The following is a 17407-nucleotide window of genomic DNA, read 5'->3' as shown; positions in this document are numbered from 1 at the left end:
GAGCTGAAATCTGCCATTGGGAAAAAGAACCCTGCAAACATTCAAGAGCTCGAACAAACTGCAAAGGAAGAGTGGGAGAAAATACCAGCTGAGAAGTGCAAGAAGCTTATAGATGGCTACAAGAAACGTTTGGAGGCTGTCATCACTGCCAAAGGGTGTGCAACCAAATATTAAGGAGGGGTGCCTTTATTACTGCACATGCTGTTTTTTTCTGTTTCTTCTTTAAAATGACAACATGTAAGCTGAAAAACAATGTTCTTCGTTATATTACTTTGGACCTCCAATTAAAAAATCCTGATAATATAAATTTGGTACATTTCCATTTATTTCTGAAGATATTGTACAGGTTATGCAAAAAATGAAGGGGTGCCAATAATGGTGAGCAGGACTGTATGTCTGTGGCTGATTTTACTGTCATAAGTACAAAGAATATACAACATTTTCATTTCACCATGTATATAGTGAAGGTGTTGCTTGGCCCCACAAAATGACACAATATATGATGGAATCAGTACGCATGAAACAGGTGCAATATACAGGGGTTGGACAATGAAACTGAAACACCTGGTTTTAGACCACAATAATTTATTAGTATGGTGTAGGGCCTCCTTTTGCGGCCAATACAGCGTCAATTCGTCTTGGAAATGACATATACAAGTCCTGCACAGTGGTCAGAGGGATTATAAGCCATTCTTCTTGCAGGATAGTGGCCAGGTCACTACGTGATGCTGGTGGAGGAAAACGTTTCCTGACTCGCTTCTCCAAAACACCCCAAAGTGGCTCAATAATATTTAGATCTGGTGACTGTGCAGGCCATGGGAGATGTTCAACTTCACTTTCATGTTCATCAAACCAATCTTTCACCAGTCTTGCTGTGTGTATTGGTGCATTGTCATCCTGATACACGGCACCGCCTTCAGGATACAATGTTTGAACCATTGGCTGCACATGGTCCTCCAGAATGGTTCGGTAGTCCTTGGCAGTGACGCGCCCATCTAGCACAAGTATTGGGCCAAGGGAATGCCATGATATGGCAGCCCAAACCATCACTGATCCACCCCCATGCTTCACTCTGGGCATGCAACAGTCTGGGTGGTACGCTTCTTTGGGGCTTCTCCACACGGTAACTCTCCCGGATGTGGGGAAAACAGTAAAGGTGGACTCATCAGAGAACAATACATGTTTCACATTGTCCACAGCCCAAGATTTGCGCTCCTTGCACCATTGAAACCGACGTTTGGCATTGGCACGAGTGACCAAAGGTTTGGCTATAGCAGCCCGGCCGTGTATATTGACCCTGTGGAGCTCCCGACGGACAGTTCTGGTGGAGTTGAGGTGCACATTTAATTCTGCCGTGATTTAGGCAGCCGTGGTTTTATGTTTTTTGGATACAGTCCGGGTTAGCACCCGAACATCCCTTTCAGACAGCTTCCTCTTGCGTCCACAGTTAATCCTGTTGGATGTGGTATGCTGACATTACCCTGGATACCGTGGCTCTTGATACATCACAAAGACTTGCTGTCTTGGTCACAGATGCGCCAGCAAGACGTGCACCAACAATTTGTCCTCTTTTGAACTCTGGTATGTCACCCATAATGTTGTGTGCATTGCAATATTTGAACCTGCTAATTGAACCTTCACACTCTGCTCTTACTGGTGCAATGTGCAATTAATGAAGATTGGCCACCAGACTGGTCCAATTTAGCCATGAAACCTCCCACACTAAAATGACAGGTGTTTCAGTTTCATTGTCCAACCCCTGTATATATATGATGTTTATTATTATTATATTATTTAAGTATTATACAAACACCGTTAGCTCTCCCTTTAACAAATAAAACGACGTTTGTAGTCTCCAGGCACCACTGATAAAGTGCACAGTTATACCGTTATACTGAGGTATGACTCCACTGATTGTATAACTTGATCACAGGTCTGTTGTAGAAAAGTGGAAGACTTTATACATCTCTGCTTCCAGCTTGCTTCCGTGTTGTTGGTATAACATCGATATAGCAATTAAACTAGTAGTATTTTCACACCGGTAGTAATGTTGCGTAACCATTTGCTTTTTTGCAACAACCGTGCCCCAACAAACCGTACAGTATATAGTGTTTTAATCTGTGTTGGAACCAAAAAAACACTTCTAAACTGCCGACACAGCTTATTTCTTTGCTGTTTTTGTTTATTTTTTCCACCATATCAAGAAAACTCTCTCATCTGTTAACACTGGTATGCTAACGCCACCTGGTTAACAAGTAAGCTGTATCTAATCTGCACAGTGCTCCATAGAGCTTTTAGCAGCAAACAATATTATATGATTTGCTGTCTATTGCAGCTTACAGCTGTTGTATTTACTATGCTAGGGTATGACGGTATATAAAAAAATCCATACCATAATAGGGATCAAAGCTGGTATACCGAATGAAGCATCATACCAACCAGCTCTAACTCTCTTGAGTTTTGCTTTAAATGAATCCGCCAAAATTTAGTAGGTATAGGTTTTTAGGATATATCTACGAATTGAATGTACAACCCAAATCAGAAAAAAGATGGAACAGTATAGAAAATGTAAATAAAAAAAATGCATTTCAGGCCTACAACACATTCCAAAAAAGTTGGGACGGTGCAATTTAGGGCTAGTAATGAGGTAAAAAAAAACTAAATAATAACATGATTTCAATCAAGTGATTGTAACCATGATTTGGCATATGATTTGGCATATGATTTCTGATCACTTGCTCTACTTTCCATACCTACACATTTAATATCAGACTTTTACTCAAGTAATATTCTAAGAGGAGACTGGTAAATTTCTGGTGAGATATTTGTGCTTTTACTTAAGTATGGCTTTCAGGTACTTTATCCACCACTGCAATACAGAGTTAAATTCATGAATACCACTTAAAACCCTACTGTGAAAAAAAAGTGTTAACCTTGTCCAAAAGCGGCGTTGGTATTTTTCCAGTGTGTTGTGGTGAGATAAATCAGTATTTTTTTTGGAAGAAACAGGCGCCATATGAACTGATCCAAAAACGAAAAGGACCAGTTATGAGCAACAATTCCAAAAGCCAGAGTCTGTCATGATATGGGATTATTTAAATTGCTGTGATGGCAGAATTAATGCAAAAAAGTACATTAAGATGTTTGAGCAACATTGTACATTTTTAAAGCAACACATTAGAAAGGAATGGCTGCACAAGAAGAGGGTACGAGTACTGGACTGGCCCACCTGCGGTGCTGACCTGTTTTCAATAAAAAATGTGTGGAGAATTTTGAAACGAAAAATGCGACAATGATAACCCTGTACCGTTGCACACCTTAAGACATGTTTACAGGAAGAACGGGTTAAAATCATCCCTAAAACACTTTATTGCTTGGTATCCTCAACGCCAAAATGTCTTTTAAGTGTTAAATGGTAAATGCTTTACCATTTTAACTTTTTGTGGAATATGTTCCAGGCCTGAAATGCAGGAATAGATGTAAATTACCAAATAAAATGAAGTTGAGCAAACAAAACATGAAATATCTTGGGTTCATACTGACTGCAATGAGTGTTTTCCCATCCTCAACTTTTTGGGGTTGTACATATAACAAATGCTACATAGATCAAGTGGATCTATGGTTGAAACAGCCTAGTCAGTGAGAGGTGAACTTGTCAGTATGCTCTTAGTGCCAGTTCCAAGCCTGGCTAAAAGGGAGGGTTGTGTCAGAAAGTGAATGTAGCATAAAAACCAGAATGGCCTACTGTGGCGGCCCCTAATACACAGGAATGCTACATACAGGGTGGGCCATTTATATGGATACACCTAAATAAAATGGGAATGGTTGGTGATATTAACTTCCTGTTTGTGGCACATTAGTATATGGGAGGGGGAAAACTTTTCAAGATGGGTGGTGACCATGGCGGCCATTTTGAAGTCGGCCATTTTGGATACAACTTTAGTTTTTTCAATGGGAAGAGGGTCATGTGACATCAAACTTATTGAGAATTTCACAAGAAAAACAATGGTGTGCTTGGTTTTAACGTAACTTTATTCTTTCATGAGTTATTTACAAGCTTCTCTTTGTTTACAGCCATTGACATGTCGCAGAGGTTAACACGTGAGGAGCGGATAGAAATTGTGTTGATGTCTGGTGAACGCAGTACCCGGGTCATTGCAGCAGATTTCAATGCAAGACACCCTACGAGACCACCCATCTCCCATGCTACAGTTAGCAAACTTTCGTGAAACTGGTTCAGTGTTGGATTTGCCAAAATGTGGACGCATGAAAACTGTCACTAATGAAGAAACATCAGTGGCTGTCCTAGCTTCATTCAGCAAGAGCCCACAGCGTAGCACTCGCCGCATGTCACTGGAGAGTGGCATCAGTCGAACATCCCTTCGGCGGATATTAGCTACTCACAAATGGCACCCTTACAAACTCCAGCTGCTGCAGCATCTCAACGAGGATGACCCAGATCGGCGCACTGAATTTGCAGAATGGGCAAAACAAAAATTGGAACAGGACCCTCAGTTTACACAGAACATTTTGTTCAGTGATGAGGCAAACTTTTATGTGAATGGTGAAGTTAACAAACAAAACCACCGCTATTGGTCTGACACTAACCCACATTGGATAGATCCCTCCAAGACTGTTGGAACACAAAAATTGATGGTATGGTGTGGTATATGGGGTACAAAGATAGTGGGGCCATTCTTCATCAATGGAAAGCTCAAGGCCACTGGATATTTGAAATTGCTACATGATGATGTGTTTCCATCTTTATGCACTGAAGCTGGCACGTTCCCTGAGTTTTTCCAGCAAGATGGTGCACCACCACATTATGGGTGTCAGGTCCGAGCATTCCTAGATTAACAGTTTCCTGGAAAGTGGATTGGTCGTCGTGGGCCAGTTGAATGGCCCCCAAGGTCTCCCGATCTGACCCCCTTAGACTTTTATCTTTGGGGTCATCTGAAGGCAATTGTCTATGCTGTGAAGATACGAGATGTGCAGCACCTGAAACTACGGATACTGGAAGCCTGTGCTAGCATTTCTTCTGCGGTGTTGCTATCAGTGTGTGAAGAGTGGGAGAAGAGGGTTGCATTGACAATCCAACACAATGGGCAGCACTTTGAACACATTTTATAAGTGGTCAGAAACTTGTAAATAACTCATGAAAGAATAAAGTTACGTTAAAACCATTGTTAACAAGCACACCATTGTTTTTCTTGTGAAATTCTCAATAAGTTTGATGTGTCACATGACCCTCTTCCCATTGAAAAAACTAAAGTTGGATCCAAAATGGCCGACTTCAAAATGGCCGCCATGGTCACCACCCATCTTGAAAAGTTTTCTCCCTCCCATATACTATTGTGCCACAAACAGGAAGTTAATATCACCAACCATTCCCATTTTATTTAGGTGTATCCATATAAATGGCCCACCTTGTAGATCAAAGTATGCCAACATCCATTTTGCCATTTTACCCACACTGGTTTCTAACTGATAGTTAACATAAAAAATAAAGCCAAGCAATCTCCAAAAACAATCACTGTCATTCAGGCTTGTACTTAAGGTCCGGGGTGCATTCCTGCCTTGCAATCAGTGTCATTCACTACGAGGCTAAAGCACACAGTCATTGCATGATGAGCAGCAAAACCAATTTCTGCTGGCTGTGCCACTATGCAGTAAACTTAAAAAAAATCAACAATACTAACTGACAGTATTGACAGTTTAATCCCCTGCAGTTCTGCTTAAAATCTTTTTTGGTTCATACAAGAATTTCGGCCATCCACTTGAAAAGGTCAGCAGTAAACTGTCAGTTTCAATCAGACTGAACTTTGAGTGCAGTGATAAGCAGCAAAGACAGAGCATCAAAACGGCAAATCTGTGCAGTGTATGACACTCATTGTAGCGCAGCGACACTGCCTCACCCCATACCGGTTTTGCCACATATCATGCAAATGCAGCCTTATTACCAAAAAAGTACAACTCTGTATTAGTGGCATGTTTAACCAGCTTTTGAGCATGAAGAGCACATATGCTCTTATGTGACACTCACTTGTCCAGGCGAGATGTTGTCCGGTACCCCCTCTAGGACAGAAACATTGCTGCTTTCAATGTCCAAAACACAGAGAACAGGGGTGCTTTTACTGACCAGATCTTCACCCCAGTCCTCATAGTACACAAACTGATCACCCTAAGAAAAAACAAAGCATATTTGTTATGAATAGAAACAAATAAAGACAAAAGCATGCAAATTAAGAAAGACACAAATAGGTAAATTTGCATGCAACCTACTAACCTAACTAAAAAACTGCTTTAATGTTTTAGCTGGAAAGAAAAAATTAACTGGAACAAAAATTGTAAACAAAATAAATGGAATCCAGTAATCCAAGTAAAGCCATGTAAACATCTTGGTTTCAAAAGCCCACTGTCCTGTAGGATTTTAAGCTTCTTTTTAAGGAGGGTTTAATAGTCAGTTCATGAGCTTAAAGAATTTACAGGACAGTGAGTCTTCAAAACTGGACTTGAATAACCCTACCCTAGAACATTCATCCTGTCCGATACTAATGTGGCCATTTATTAACTTGGTTATGGTAATAAATCTGATCACACTTTTGCTTTTGCATGTATTTGATATGTGTACCATTTTTATTTAAAAAATGTGTTTAAAGCACAAAGTGCACCCTAATTAGGGATAAAAACTAAAGATGCAACATTGTGTTTTGTATTTGGTAGCATTGTCAGCATGTAACCTGTTTGGCTGGATATATGTGCTTATACTAAATAGTCTAAAAATTCCAAACTTCTGCAAAATTGCATTTCGATGTTATATTTTAGGCACAAAGTTGATCTAAAAGTTGATTTTTGGCCAGACATACCAAACTGCCATGGAGATTTGGAAAAAAAAGGTATAAATATTTTGGGAGATAGCCAATGGTAAAAAAAAAATGCAATGGTCTTTTTGATAAGCGTTTTATGAGTTCTTGAATAATGCTAATTTTGGCACTTATCTGAACTATTTATTTCCTATTTAAATGCACTATTATGCTTTTCAGTGACTTGACAAATCCTGAAAATAAAGCAGTATTGTTTACTGAAGTGTACTGCCAGATGACCTAGGTTGTGATGCAGCCTGAAGCAGCATGAACACTGGGGGAAATTTTGTTGTTTTCAAGTTCTTCTTAGAGATCCTTCATATGGTTTCAGATTGTACTTATTTACACAAAGTCATCTCTTTGTTCGGCACAGGTATATATAAAATCCCCCAAAATAAAAATATATACTATACAGTTGTGCTCATAAGTTTACATACCATGGCAGAATTTGTGATTTTTTGAACATTTTTCTGAGACTATGAATGATAATACAAAAACTTTTCTTTTATTCATGTTTAGTGGTTGGGTGAAGCCATTTATTATCAAACAATTGTGTTTGCCTTTTTTGAATCATAATGACAACAGAAACTACCCAAATGACCCTGATCAAAAGTGTACATATCCTATTGCTTAATAGGATATGCCTTTAACATCAATGACAGCTTGAATTCTTTTGTGGTGGTTGTGGATGCAAAACTTTATTTTCTCAGATGGTAAAGCTGCCCATTCTTCTTGGCAAAATGCCTCCAGTTCCTGTAAGTTCTTGGACTGTCTTGCATGAACTGCACGTTTAAGATCTCCCCAAAGTGGCTCAATGATATTGAGGTCAGGAGACTGAGATGGCCACTCCAGAACCTTCACTTTTTTCTGCTGTAGCCAATGACAGGTTGACTTGGCCTTGTGTTTTGGATAATTGTCATGTTGGAACATCCAAGTGCGTCCCATGCACAGCTTCCAGGCTGATGAGTGCAAATTTTCCTCCAGTATTTTCTGATAAAATGCTGCATTCATCTTGCCATCAATTTTTACCAAGTTCCTTGTGCCTGTGTAGCTCACACATCCCGAAAACATCAGCGATCCACCTCCATGTTTGACATTAGGGATGGTGTAATTTTCATCATAATCCTTGTTGACTCCTCTCCAAATGTAGCATTTATGGTTGTGGCCAAAAAGTTCAATTTTGGTCTCATCACTCCAAATAACTTTGTTCCAGAAATTGTAAGGCTTGTCTCTGTGCTGTTTGGCATATTGCATTGGCGTAGTAATGGCTTTCTTCTGGTGACTCGACCATGCAGCCCATTTTTCTTCAAGTGCCTCCTTATTGTACATCTTGAAACAGCCACACCACTTTTTTTCAGAGAGTCCTGTATGTCAGCTGATGTTATTTGTGGGTTTTTCTTTGCATCTCGAACAATTTTCCTGGCAGTTGTGGCTGAAATTTTTGTTGGTCTACATGACCTTTTTTTTTTATATCTTTTTATTTCCTTTTCCTGTTTTATAAAGTTCAACTATCTTCACCCACAGATCCTTTAATAATTCTTTTGCTTTCCCCATGGCTCGTAATCCAACATGTCAGTGGCAGCACTGGATGAAACATGCAGGGGTCTGTCAGGAGCCCAGAAACTCACTGACTTTTTATACACACACACTAATTACAAGCAAACAGATCACAGGTGAGAATGGTTACCTTTAGTAGCCATTTAAACCTGTGTGTGTCAACTTGTGTGTATGTTATCATGCCAAAACTTCCAGGGTATGTAAACTTTTGATCAGGGTCATTTAGGTAGTTTCTGTTGTCATTATGATTTAAAAAGGGCAAACACAATTGTTTAATAATAAATGGCTTCACCCAACCACTAACCATGAATAAAAGAGTCTCAGAAAAATGGCCAAAATAAATTGTGCCAGGGTATGTAAACTTATGAGCACAACTGTATATAAAATCCCATCTCCCTACCTGAGACTGTCCAAACCGGTACAAACTAAACACTTATTGCTTTAACATTAAAACGCAGTTTTGCAGAAGTTCAGAATTAAGAACAGACTTGGGGCTAAATACACACAAAAAAGATCACCCGGCAGCCATTCTCTTTCCAAAGATATTAACCTAACCATGTAGTAAATTCACTTTTAGGGTAGGGTCACAGCAAATCTGGAACTAGTCGACAAATCTGCAAATATTCGGGATCTTTCCATGAATGGGTCCCTTCATTCATCCCACTTTTTTGTCATATGGACAAACTTTCAAGAGGGAAAGGGGAAATCAAATTAATTAGATTACATTTTGAACCTTTTTGTGTGTGTTTACCTTGACAGAGTCCTCCTTTTTGTTGGTCCTTAATGTCTCCTCCTCGTCACCAATCAAACTGGATTCAGACTCTGACTGTTAAAAAAAAATGACCATAAGTAATGACCACTTTATTACTCAACTCTAAACTAATTTATCTGTTTTATGATAAGTGTAGGACCTGAAAGTAGGACTCAGTCTTGGGTCGTTTCTTCTCTGCTACATACAGAAGATGGGTCTCAGAGTGAGACCAAACCAGGCAGCCAAACTGATCTGCAAAAAGCAGACACACACACACGCAAACAACGTACATTTTCTTGAAAGGGCATCACAGTCACCAAGATAATGATCCCTAGCACATTTCTAAGTCAACCAAAGCTTAGTCCAAGAATATCCAGTGTATATTGTATATAGTGTAGATCTTTGAAAACATGTCTGGAGGGGGCTGATGCCTCCCTACAACATCAGCTGCAGCACACAAACTGGAAGCATCTTCTTATCTTAGGCCATTATAGACTCAACATGTACAACTCTGTTCTGAACTACATCAAGTGTGTGGACAGTTACAATATAAAAATAAATCAAAAACATTCCCCAATCAAAAGACTTGGATTAAGAGCGAGGTTCGTATCCTATTGAAGTCAGGTCTTGATCACTCCCTTCAAGTCAGAAAAGGCGTACTGTACATCCAGAGCTGATTTGAGGAGGTGCATTATGATAGCCAAATACTTAAATAAAAATAACTAAATAAAGCTTCTATCTATATCTACTCTTCATTCAACCACGACTGCAAATCTGTTTATCCAACATCAAATTTGCAGATGACACCACAATGGTTGGTATGATCAGCAACAATAATGAGACAGCCTACACAGAGGAGGCACCGCATCTTGCGCAATGGAGCGCCAGAAACAACCTCACACTGAACTTACAGAAAACTGAAAAAGTTATTGAAAAGCCCTCCAGCAGGTATTAACAACTGCACAATGAATTACGGCTGTCCAGCTCCCCTCCATTAAAAACTTACAAAGTTACATTATCAAACACAGTTCCCACCCGAATTATGGACTGGTAGCACTCTTACCATCAGGGTAAGAAAGTTCACTGCTGTCAACTTTATCAACAGATTATGTTAACTCCAGTACTTCTGTCAACCACCATCTTACTGTCTATGTAATTGTTTAATTTAAATAATTGCTAGATTATGTTTTTTATCTGTCTGGTTTACATTATATCTGCAGTTTCACAATATTCACTGCAATTCTGCTTTTTGCAATGTTTATTTATGCACCTTATTTCATTCATACACCTTATTTGTACCATACTTGCATGTTAAATTTACCTCATCATCACTTGCACAATTTATATGTTTGCTACTTTGCACGTCTGGTTAGATGGTATCTGCATTTCATTGGTAATAGTGAAAAGTTGAATCTACTTCTTTAAGAGAAGGTTATCAGTGCAAAAGGATGTCCACCAAGCATCGAGACTGAGGGTTAGATAATAGTGGACATGGACATTATACAAAACTAGATGTTATTTTATTATCATTTAGGCTTAAATAAGCTTAAATTAGCTTGTCAGCTTATGTTTTCAACATAGCTTGTACGTATTTATTTTTATGTAATTCTATACAAATCATCATAATAACTTTTAAGGTATTTTACTAGGGATGTCCCGATCACGTTTTTTTGTTCCCGATCACGATCACGAACTTTAATTTTTATCCCGATCCGATACCGAGTCTCAAACCGATACTTGCATTTTGTAGATATTGTCTCGATAAGAACTAGATAATACTGTTTACACAGTGCATACTTCAAGTACATTACAGTTATTCAAATTAATCCAATGTTTAACAACTGAATAGCTCTGCAGTGCTGTAGGAAAAAAATTGCCTGCATCCAAGCTATTGCTTAATGTTCTTTTATTTTTACAAAATAAAAGTAAACAAACTTGTGCAGCATTGTAGTAGTAAAACTAGAACACTCAAAATGAAGTGAAGATTCTTTTTGAGGAAAATCAGCATCTCTGCCGTGTTTGATGGACGTTTCTACTCGAAGTGAGTGTGTTTTGACCCTTTGGGGCTTCCATAGTGCATGGAATAGCGTGCTTGGCTAACGCGATGACACTAGCTGTCCGCTATTCGGTACTGTAACAGAAGAAGTTAATAAAGTGTTATGCTCCCGACAATTTGTGAATATACCGTGTAGTTATTTCTTTATTAAGCAAGTGCATCACTACGTTGTTTTGTAAACCAGAGTGATCCTTGACTCACACACCATATAAATAGTACAATTCTACAGTAATGAACGCAGCTCTGCTCCTACCGCCTCGTGAAAAGCTCGCATTGCAGACATTACACTTCGCTGTTGGACTTATTTCACTTTCCAATTTAAAGTATTTCCACACAGCGGACATGCTGACGTAAAACGAAGGATCGGCTTAGGAGTAAAGCCTATACCGATCAGTTAAAAAATGCCTTGATCTGCCCCGATTCCGATCTTTGAGATCGGATCGGGACATCCCTATATTTTACTGAATATTACTGATCGCAACTGTAAATTAAGAGTACTTACCATCTCCGTAGACCTTTTCATGCTTTTTCAGTGCAGTCAGGTTAAGGCTTTTTATCTTACTGTTCCTATGCCAGATCTAATATTCCCAAAAATGTAAAAATGAAAAGAGATTAAAAATACAAACACTGCATTACATTTAAAAAATACAATGTGTTAAAACAGGCATTTCATCTTAGGTTGTTCATATTACAAACCCAAATCATAAACAGTAATTAAAATTCAAAATCATTGTACAGATATTTCTTACAAAACATAAAAGGATGTAATGTTTTATCTAACTCATAAGCAAGATCCATAAAGCCAAGCTTAGCCAAGTATGGTTTACAGGACCTCCATTGGCCTAAACCTGACCTTAAACCAACTGAACAAATTTAAGATGAACTAAAACATTGATTGGCCTTCTCAATAACATTAATGCCTGTCCTTACAGATGCTTTTTGACTAAACATGGGCACAAATCCTTAGACACCAAAAATCAGGCACCAAGTTATCCCTGAAGAGCACAGTCTGTTATACCCACGGTGTTGAAAAAGCTTATGGTGTGGTGTCTGAATACTTTTGGACACATAGTATCTATCCAGAAATTTAAATAACCCTGCCCATAGCTATTACTATTTAGCAGTGGTAAATTAATGCTGGCTCACCTCAAGAAACTGTTTCTCCTCTCCTTTGATGGTGCACTCCCTCACTACAGCCTTCATCTCACCAGACGGAGAGTCATGACACAGCAGCCTGCACGTAACCATAGTGCAAAGATCAGTATAACTGTACAGTAGAAATTATCAAATTAGACACATTTGTGCACATGGCTGTGTCCATGAAGACTGCTAATTGGAAAACGTACTCTCCCTTGATCTCTGTGCAGTTGCCAGAGGGACCAGAGTACACTATTGACTTGTCGTCATGAAAAGCAATGTACTGTCTGCAAAATTTAACAATTTCATTCCTCTCAAGATCCCGCTGAATCCACTCTAAAAAAAAAAAAGAAGAAGAAAAAAAAACGTTAGTGATATGGTCTAAGTAGCCTCAGTCCTTAATATCACAATTGTTTTTATTTACTTTACTTATATAAAGACTCAATGTTTGTGTGCATGCTAAGGATGAGCAACAGTCAAGAGTGAATTATTGGGGCAATGTCAGTACAATGCTGACACTGACAAAAAAAAAAAGTTATCCAACACCATCTAGACCTGAGTGAAAAGGTAATTAGCTCCCATTACTGCCATCTTTACTAGCAACAACTGCGACCAAAACATTTAATAATATGTAGATTGCAGATTTATTTTATCTAGCCCCATCAGTAGTTTTTTAATTTAAAAAAACCTGAATGGTTAATATCAATAGCATTTTAATATAGCATAAGTAAAGGCTTTAACTGCATCATTCTAAAAGACTAATATTTCTAATGAGTAATTCAGCGGTGGAGCTGTGCTTGAGCTTTGGATCCTTGTCTTAAACAACCAAACTGCCTTGGATCTCCTGGTTAGAGGAAGGTTGGTTTGAATGTCATTAATGCCCAGTTTCATTTTAACAGTGAAACCTTTTTTGAGCTAACAAGGCCTGTGGTTCCTTAGTTGTTTGTCTAGGTTCTTTTTCTTGAATGAGCTATCAATGCGCTCTTAGAAAAAAACGTTGTTCTGTAGAATGGGTCTTACTGTGGTTTGGTAAACCTTGTCCAGTCTGATATATGTTAGAAACCTTGTTTTTCATCCTTTCCTAAATTTTCTTTGATCAAGGCATATATTCAGGCATAACTGTATATAATGATAAGCATAAAGAACTTCAGGTAATGCAGAAGTCCATCAAGCTAATCAGCACAGCAGGGAAGGAAGACTTGTGACATGGGGGTATGCAGACTGGTGATTGGTCAGTCTTCACAGAATTGCCACTTTACACAACACATCCAGCATCTTGTTGAGAATGCTGCCACCGACTCACCTGCAACAAACTTACTCTACATCTACAGTAGGTTTTGTGCAATGGAATAAAGGCATTAGCCAAAAAGTACGTCCCAGGCCAAAGTTTTTATTTAAACTAGTTAATGTTTGCTTGATGCACAACACCACAAATTGGAATAGAGTTCACATGACCACCTGTAAAAGCTGTGCTTGACCACTATCTCTTACCTGCAATGCAACGTGAGAAAAATGTTTGTCTTGTTTGCAGTCTTAACCTTGTCTCAAATTTATAAAAATGTTTTATTTGCTGCATATCTTGAGGTAGAAAATAAAGTGGATCTTCTTGAATGTACCAGAACCTTGTGGGAAGCATACCTGTGGAGATGTTGCTGTACTTTCCCCCATATTGAGACTCAATAACAGGCCCTACGTCAGCACGGCTAAGAGACGGAAGAAGACTCTGCTCCCGGTAAAGCTTGGCTATGTCCTCTGAACTGGTGATAACCTTATTAGACACAGACAAAACATAGTATATTGGTAACTCAGTTTGCCAGCATCACTGTCCACCATTGCAAGCATGTACAATGTCACTTAAAACAACTGCCATAGTTAGAAGCTGCTGAAACATGAATGAAACTGTCTACAGCCAAGCACACTACACAAATATTTCCATTGGCTGTTGTACAAAATTTTTTAATAAATTAGCAGCAAATCTCAGTATAGCTTTAGAGTGCAGCTTTAAAAGCAAGGGCTTCTTTCTTTCTTACATGATTGCCTCTAAGCCACACCTGGGCATTGCAGGGCTGTCCCCAACCGGCCCGAATGAGGTCAGTGGTAATTAAAAATCAGACGTAAATATCACACATGCAATACAACAGGATTGTTTTTATTTTGAAGGGACCGATATTTCTATTTACTTACGTTTCAAATTACGTGTGTGTGAGTGGATCCAGCTTCACCGTAACGTGTTGGCAAACAGAACTGAGTGCGACTGATAGAGACGGTAGCGTTTTAACAAGACATGAACTTCTACGTATTTATTTACTGAAGTCAGATGTATTATATTGAATATTGAGCAGAATTAAGTTCACCCTAATGGTCTGGCTCTCCACAACAGTCCCAGTTTCTTATGTGGCCCCTTGGAAAATTTAATTGCCCACCTCTGCTCTAATCCAAGGACAATTCCATGGCAATACACAGTGTACGTAGATTGTTGGCAGCATAAGGTGACAGTCTGGGTTTTCTTCTAAAAATTGACAAGACCATTGTTGCATGTTTTAATGGGTGAAAATCAAACAAGCTTAACTTAAAGGGACACAAACAAATCTCAACTTTTAACATAACCTGAACGCATACACTATTTAGCCAAAAGTATCTGGACACCTGACGGTGACCTTGTTGATCATCTAATTCCAAAGCCATTGTCATTCACATTGAGTTGTTCCCCTTTATAGCTATAACGGCCTTAATTTTTTTAGGAAAGCTATCCACAAGATTTTTTTAGTTTTTCTTTGGTAACTTCGGTGCCCATTCAGCCATTTGTGAAGTCAGGTCCCAGCCTCGGGTGGCAAGGCCTGGCTAGCAATTGCCATTTCAATTCATCTTAAAACTGTTTTACTGAGCTACACCTTTTTGTGCAGGAGGCACGGTCATGTTGGAACAGTAGAGGACTTTGCCCAAACTGTTTCTGCAAAGCTTGGACGCATATAATGTTTTACACCTGTTAACAATATGCGTGGCTGTAAAAAAAAAAAAAGGAAGTCAAAGAAAATACGTTTAGCCATAGAGTAGCAGCAAAAGCTTCAGTCAGATGGGTGACTAAGGTTTTATGTTACGATAGAGAAGGTTTAGCTGGTCAATTAGCATGAATGTGCAGATGAAATGGAGCTTAGTGGCATTATAAGCCACACCTGCGAATCGCAACAAACCATTTTACAAATGTATGTTTTAGATTGAGACAGCCAGATAAAATAAACAATTAGACATGTTATTCCATGTAATGTACAAGTTAAAGTCAGTGTAGGTCGCTAAGCTAGCTGTCTTAGCATTAGCCCAACAACTTCCTTAAAAGTAGAAAATAAAAGTGAATGCATGACCCTTCAGCAAACGGTTTTTTGTTGTTATTATCTGTTGTTATTATCTGTTGTTATTATTGTTGTTGCTGGAGCTTCAATGCAACAGGATTTACATTGTTTGATGTTCTTACCCAAACCGTATCCAACCAGCCACCATTTCATCTCAATTATTAATTTACCTTGTAATCCATGTCGGCGCTCAAACTCGTGCCCGTTCTAATCCAAGTCTTTTCTCCGTACGCTGTCACCGCTGTCTTGTGCCTGTATATTTTCCAATAACTTCGAGAATACACCGTTAGGTAGCTCGAGTCTTTTCTCTGATTTAAGTGCAGAGTCTGAATAAATAACTTGATCACTAGCAAGTCACTTTTTCTCCTGCTTAACATAAAGGCACTAAATCCACTATAACCGTACACCGAAGTACGATTAAAAGCCGAATTTAAATTGGTGCAGTATTATGTATTATAACAAGAAGATTGGAACCTGTCATGCTTTTGCACTCGTCTGCCTAGCTGTGTCGTCTGCTAAATGAGTCGACTCATTGATCCGATATAGATGATCATAGGGAACCGATTCACCTATACACAACTCGGCAACTACAACTACGTGGTTGCAAGTTGTCACAAACTATTCATTGTCTGTTTTAACACTACTTTGTTCTGGTCAGGATCGCGGCGCGGCGAGAGGTTAGAAGTCTGTCACAAGCAGGGCTCTCAAGTTTTGCCTCAAATGGGCCCCTTGAACAGCAGTGGTCATTGTCACAGTGACTACACTAAATTCTGTAATATTAAATAAATTGTTTTAGCTATGCCTTTCTAAACAAACAAAAAAAACAGACAAATTAAATAAAGAAAAACAAATGGGCCCCTTGAACAGTGGTGGTTATTCTGTCCCTCTGTGTGTGTTTGTGTTTATGAGTGATGTTGTGTGTTGTAAGTGTTTGTGGCAGATTTTGATGCCTTGATGACCGATATTGGGGGCTCCCATTTAAAGCACTGTGGTTCAATGTCCATTAATGAGTTCCATCCAGCACCAAACGCGTTCCTGGTTTTGGTTTTATTAAGCCCCACCATGGAAAAAAAACCCTCTCTGCATCTGCATTTGAGTGTGGCAGAACTAATACCAGTTTGGCAATCGTAGACAGCCTCGGAAATCTGCTCATACCAATCACCTTTGAAAAAAATGAACCAAGGAAGCCTAATTACACTCTACTACATATTTTTGCAGTTACTAAGTTGCTCATGTCAATGGGCGTGTGCTGAATATTTCTTGTATATATACAATGTCAAACATGACTGGGTCTTGGGGCATAGGAATGTCCATCAACTGGTAGTCCAGGAACTCCTCACCCAGCAACAACAAATTCTATTTTCTCATTGGCTGAGAAATTCTATTTTTCTGATTGGCCGATAGGTCGCTAATTCAAGACAGCTGTATGAGCGCAGGATAGGCTATATAGTCATTTCTGTGCGGCGAAGTTAATCATTTCTCAGTGAGAAATGCCATGTGTGGCGTGTGAGCTTGTTGAAATGCGTGTTGAAATGCGTGTCTCACGCCCTGGTCACAAGGCAGACACACATTTACACAAACACTCATACTTAGGGCAATATTAACATTATATTGCTAAAATATGTAAAAAAAAATAAATAATAATAATTAAATAAAAAAACGAAATCACTAAAATATTGTAGCGTCACTAAGAAAT

General features: G+C 38.9%; 1 protein-coding gene across 1 annotated transcript in view; it reads right to left on the bottom strand.

Annotated features, from left to right (window-relative positions):
* The window catches only part of LOC134317833 (acylamino-acid-releasing enzyme-like), a 34690-nt gene extending 18497 nt beyond the window's left edge, over positions 1 to 16193 (bottom strand). The window contains exons 1-8 of the mRNA XM_062998555.1: positions 15882 to 16193; positions 14003 to 14132; positions 12574 to 12700; positions 12374 to 12461; positions 11730 to 11805; positions 9332 to 9423; positions 9172 to 9246; positions 6044 to 6181 (exon numbers count right to left, since the gene is read on the bottom strand). Of these exons, the coding sequence (XP_062854625.1) occupies positions 6044 to 6181; positions 9172 to 9246; positions 9332 to 9423; positions 11730 to 11805; positions 12374 to 12461; positions 12574 to 12700; positions 14003 to 14132; positions 15882 to 16088 (933 nt within the window). The 5' untranslated portion in view covers positions 16089 to 16193. The remainder of the gene's footprint in view (positions 1 to 6043; positions 6182 to 9171; positions 9247 to 9331; positions 9424 to 11729; positions 11806 to 12373; positions 12462 to 12573; positions 12701 to 14002; positions 14133 to 15881) is intronic.
* Between the last annotated feature and the right edge of the window lie 1214 nt (positions 16194 to 17407).

This window comes from Trichomycterus rosablanca, chromosome 7 (assembly GCF_030014385.1).
Source record: "Trichomycterus rosablanca isolate fTriRos1 chromosome 7, fTriRos1.hap1, whole genome shotgun sequence".
Classification (NCBI taxonomy): Eukaryota; Metazoa; Chordata; class Actinopteri; order Siluriformes; family Trichomycteridae; genus Trichomycterus; species Trichomycterus rosablanca.
The sequence above is the reverse complement of the archived record's forward strand: the minus strand, read 5'-3'. Positions and strand labels throughout refer to the sequence as shown.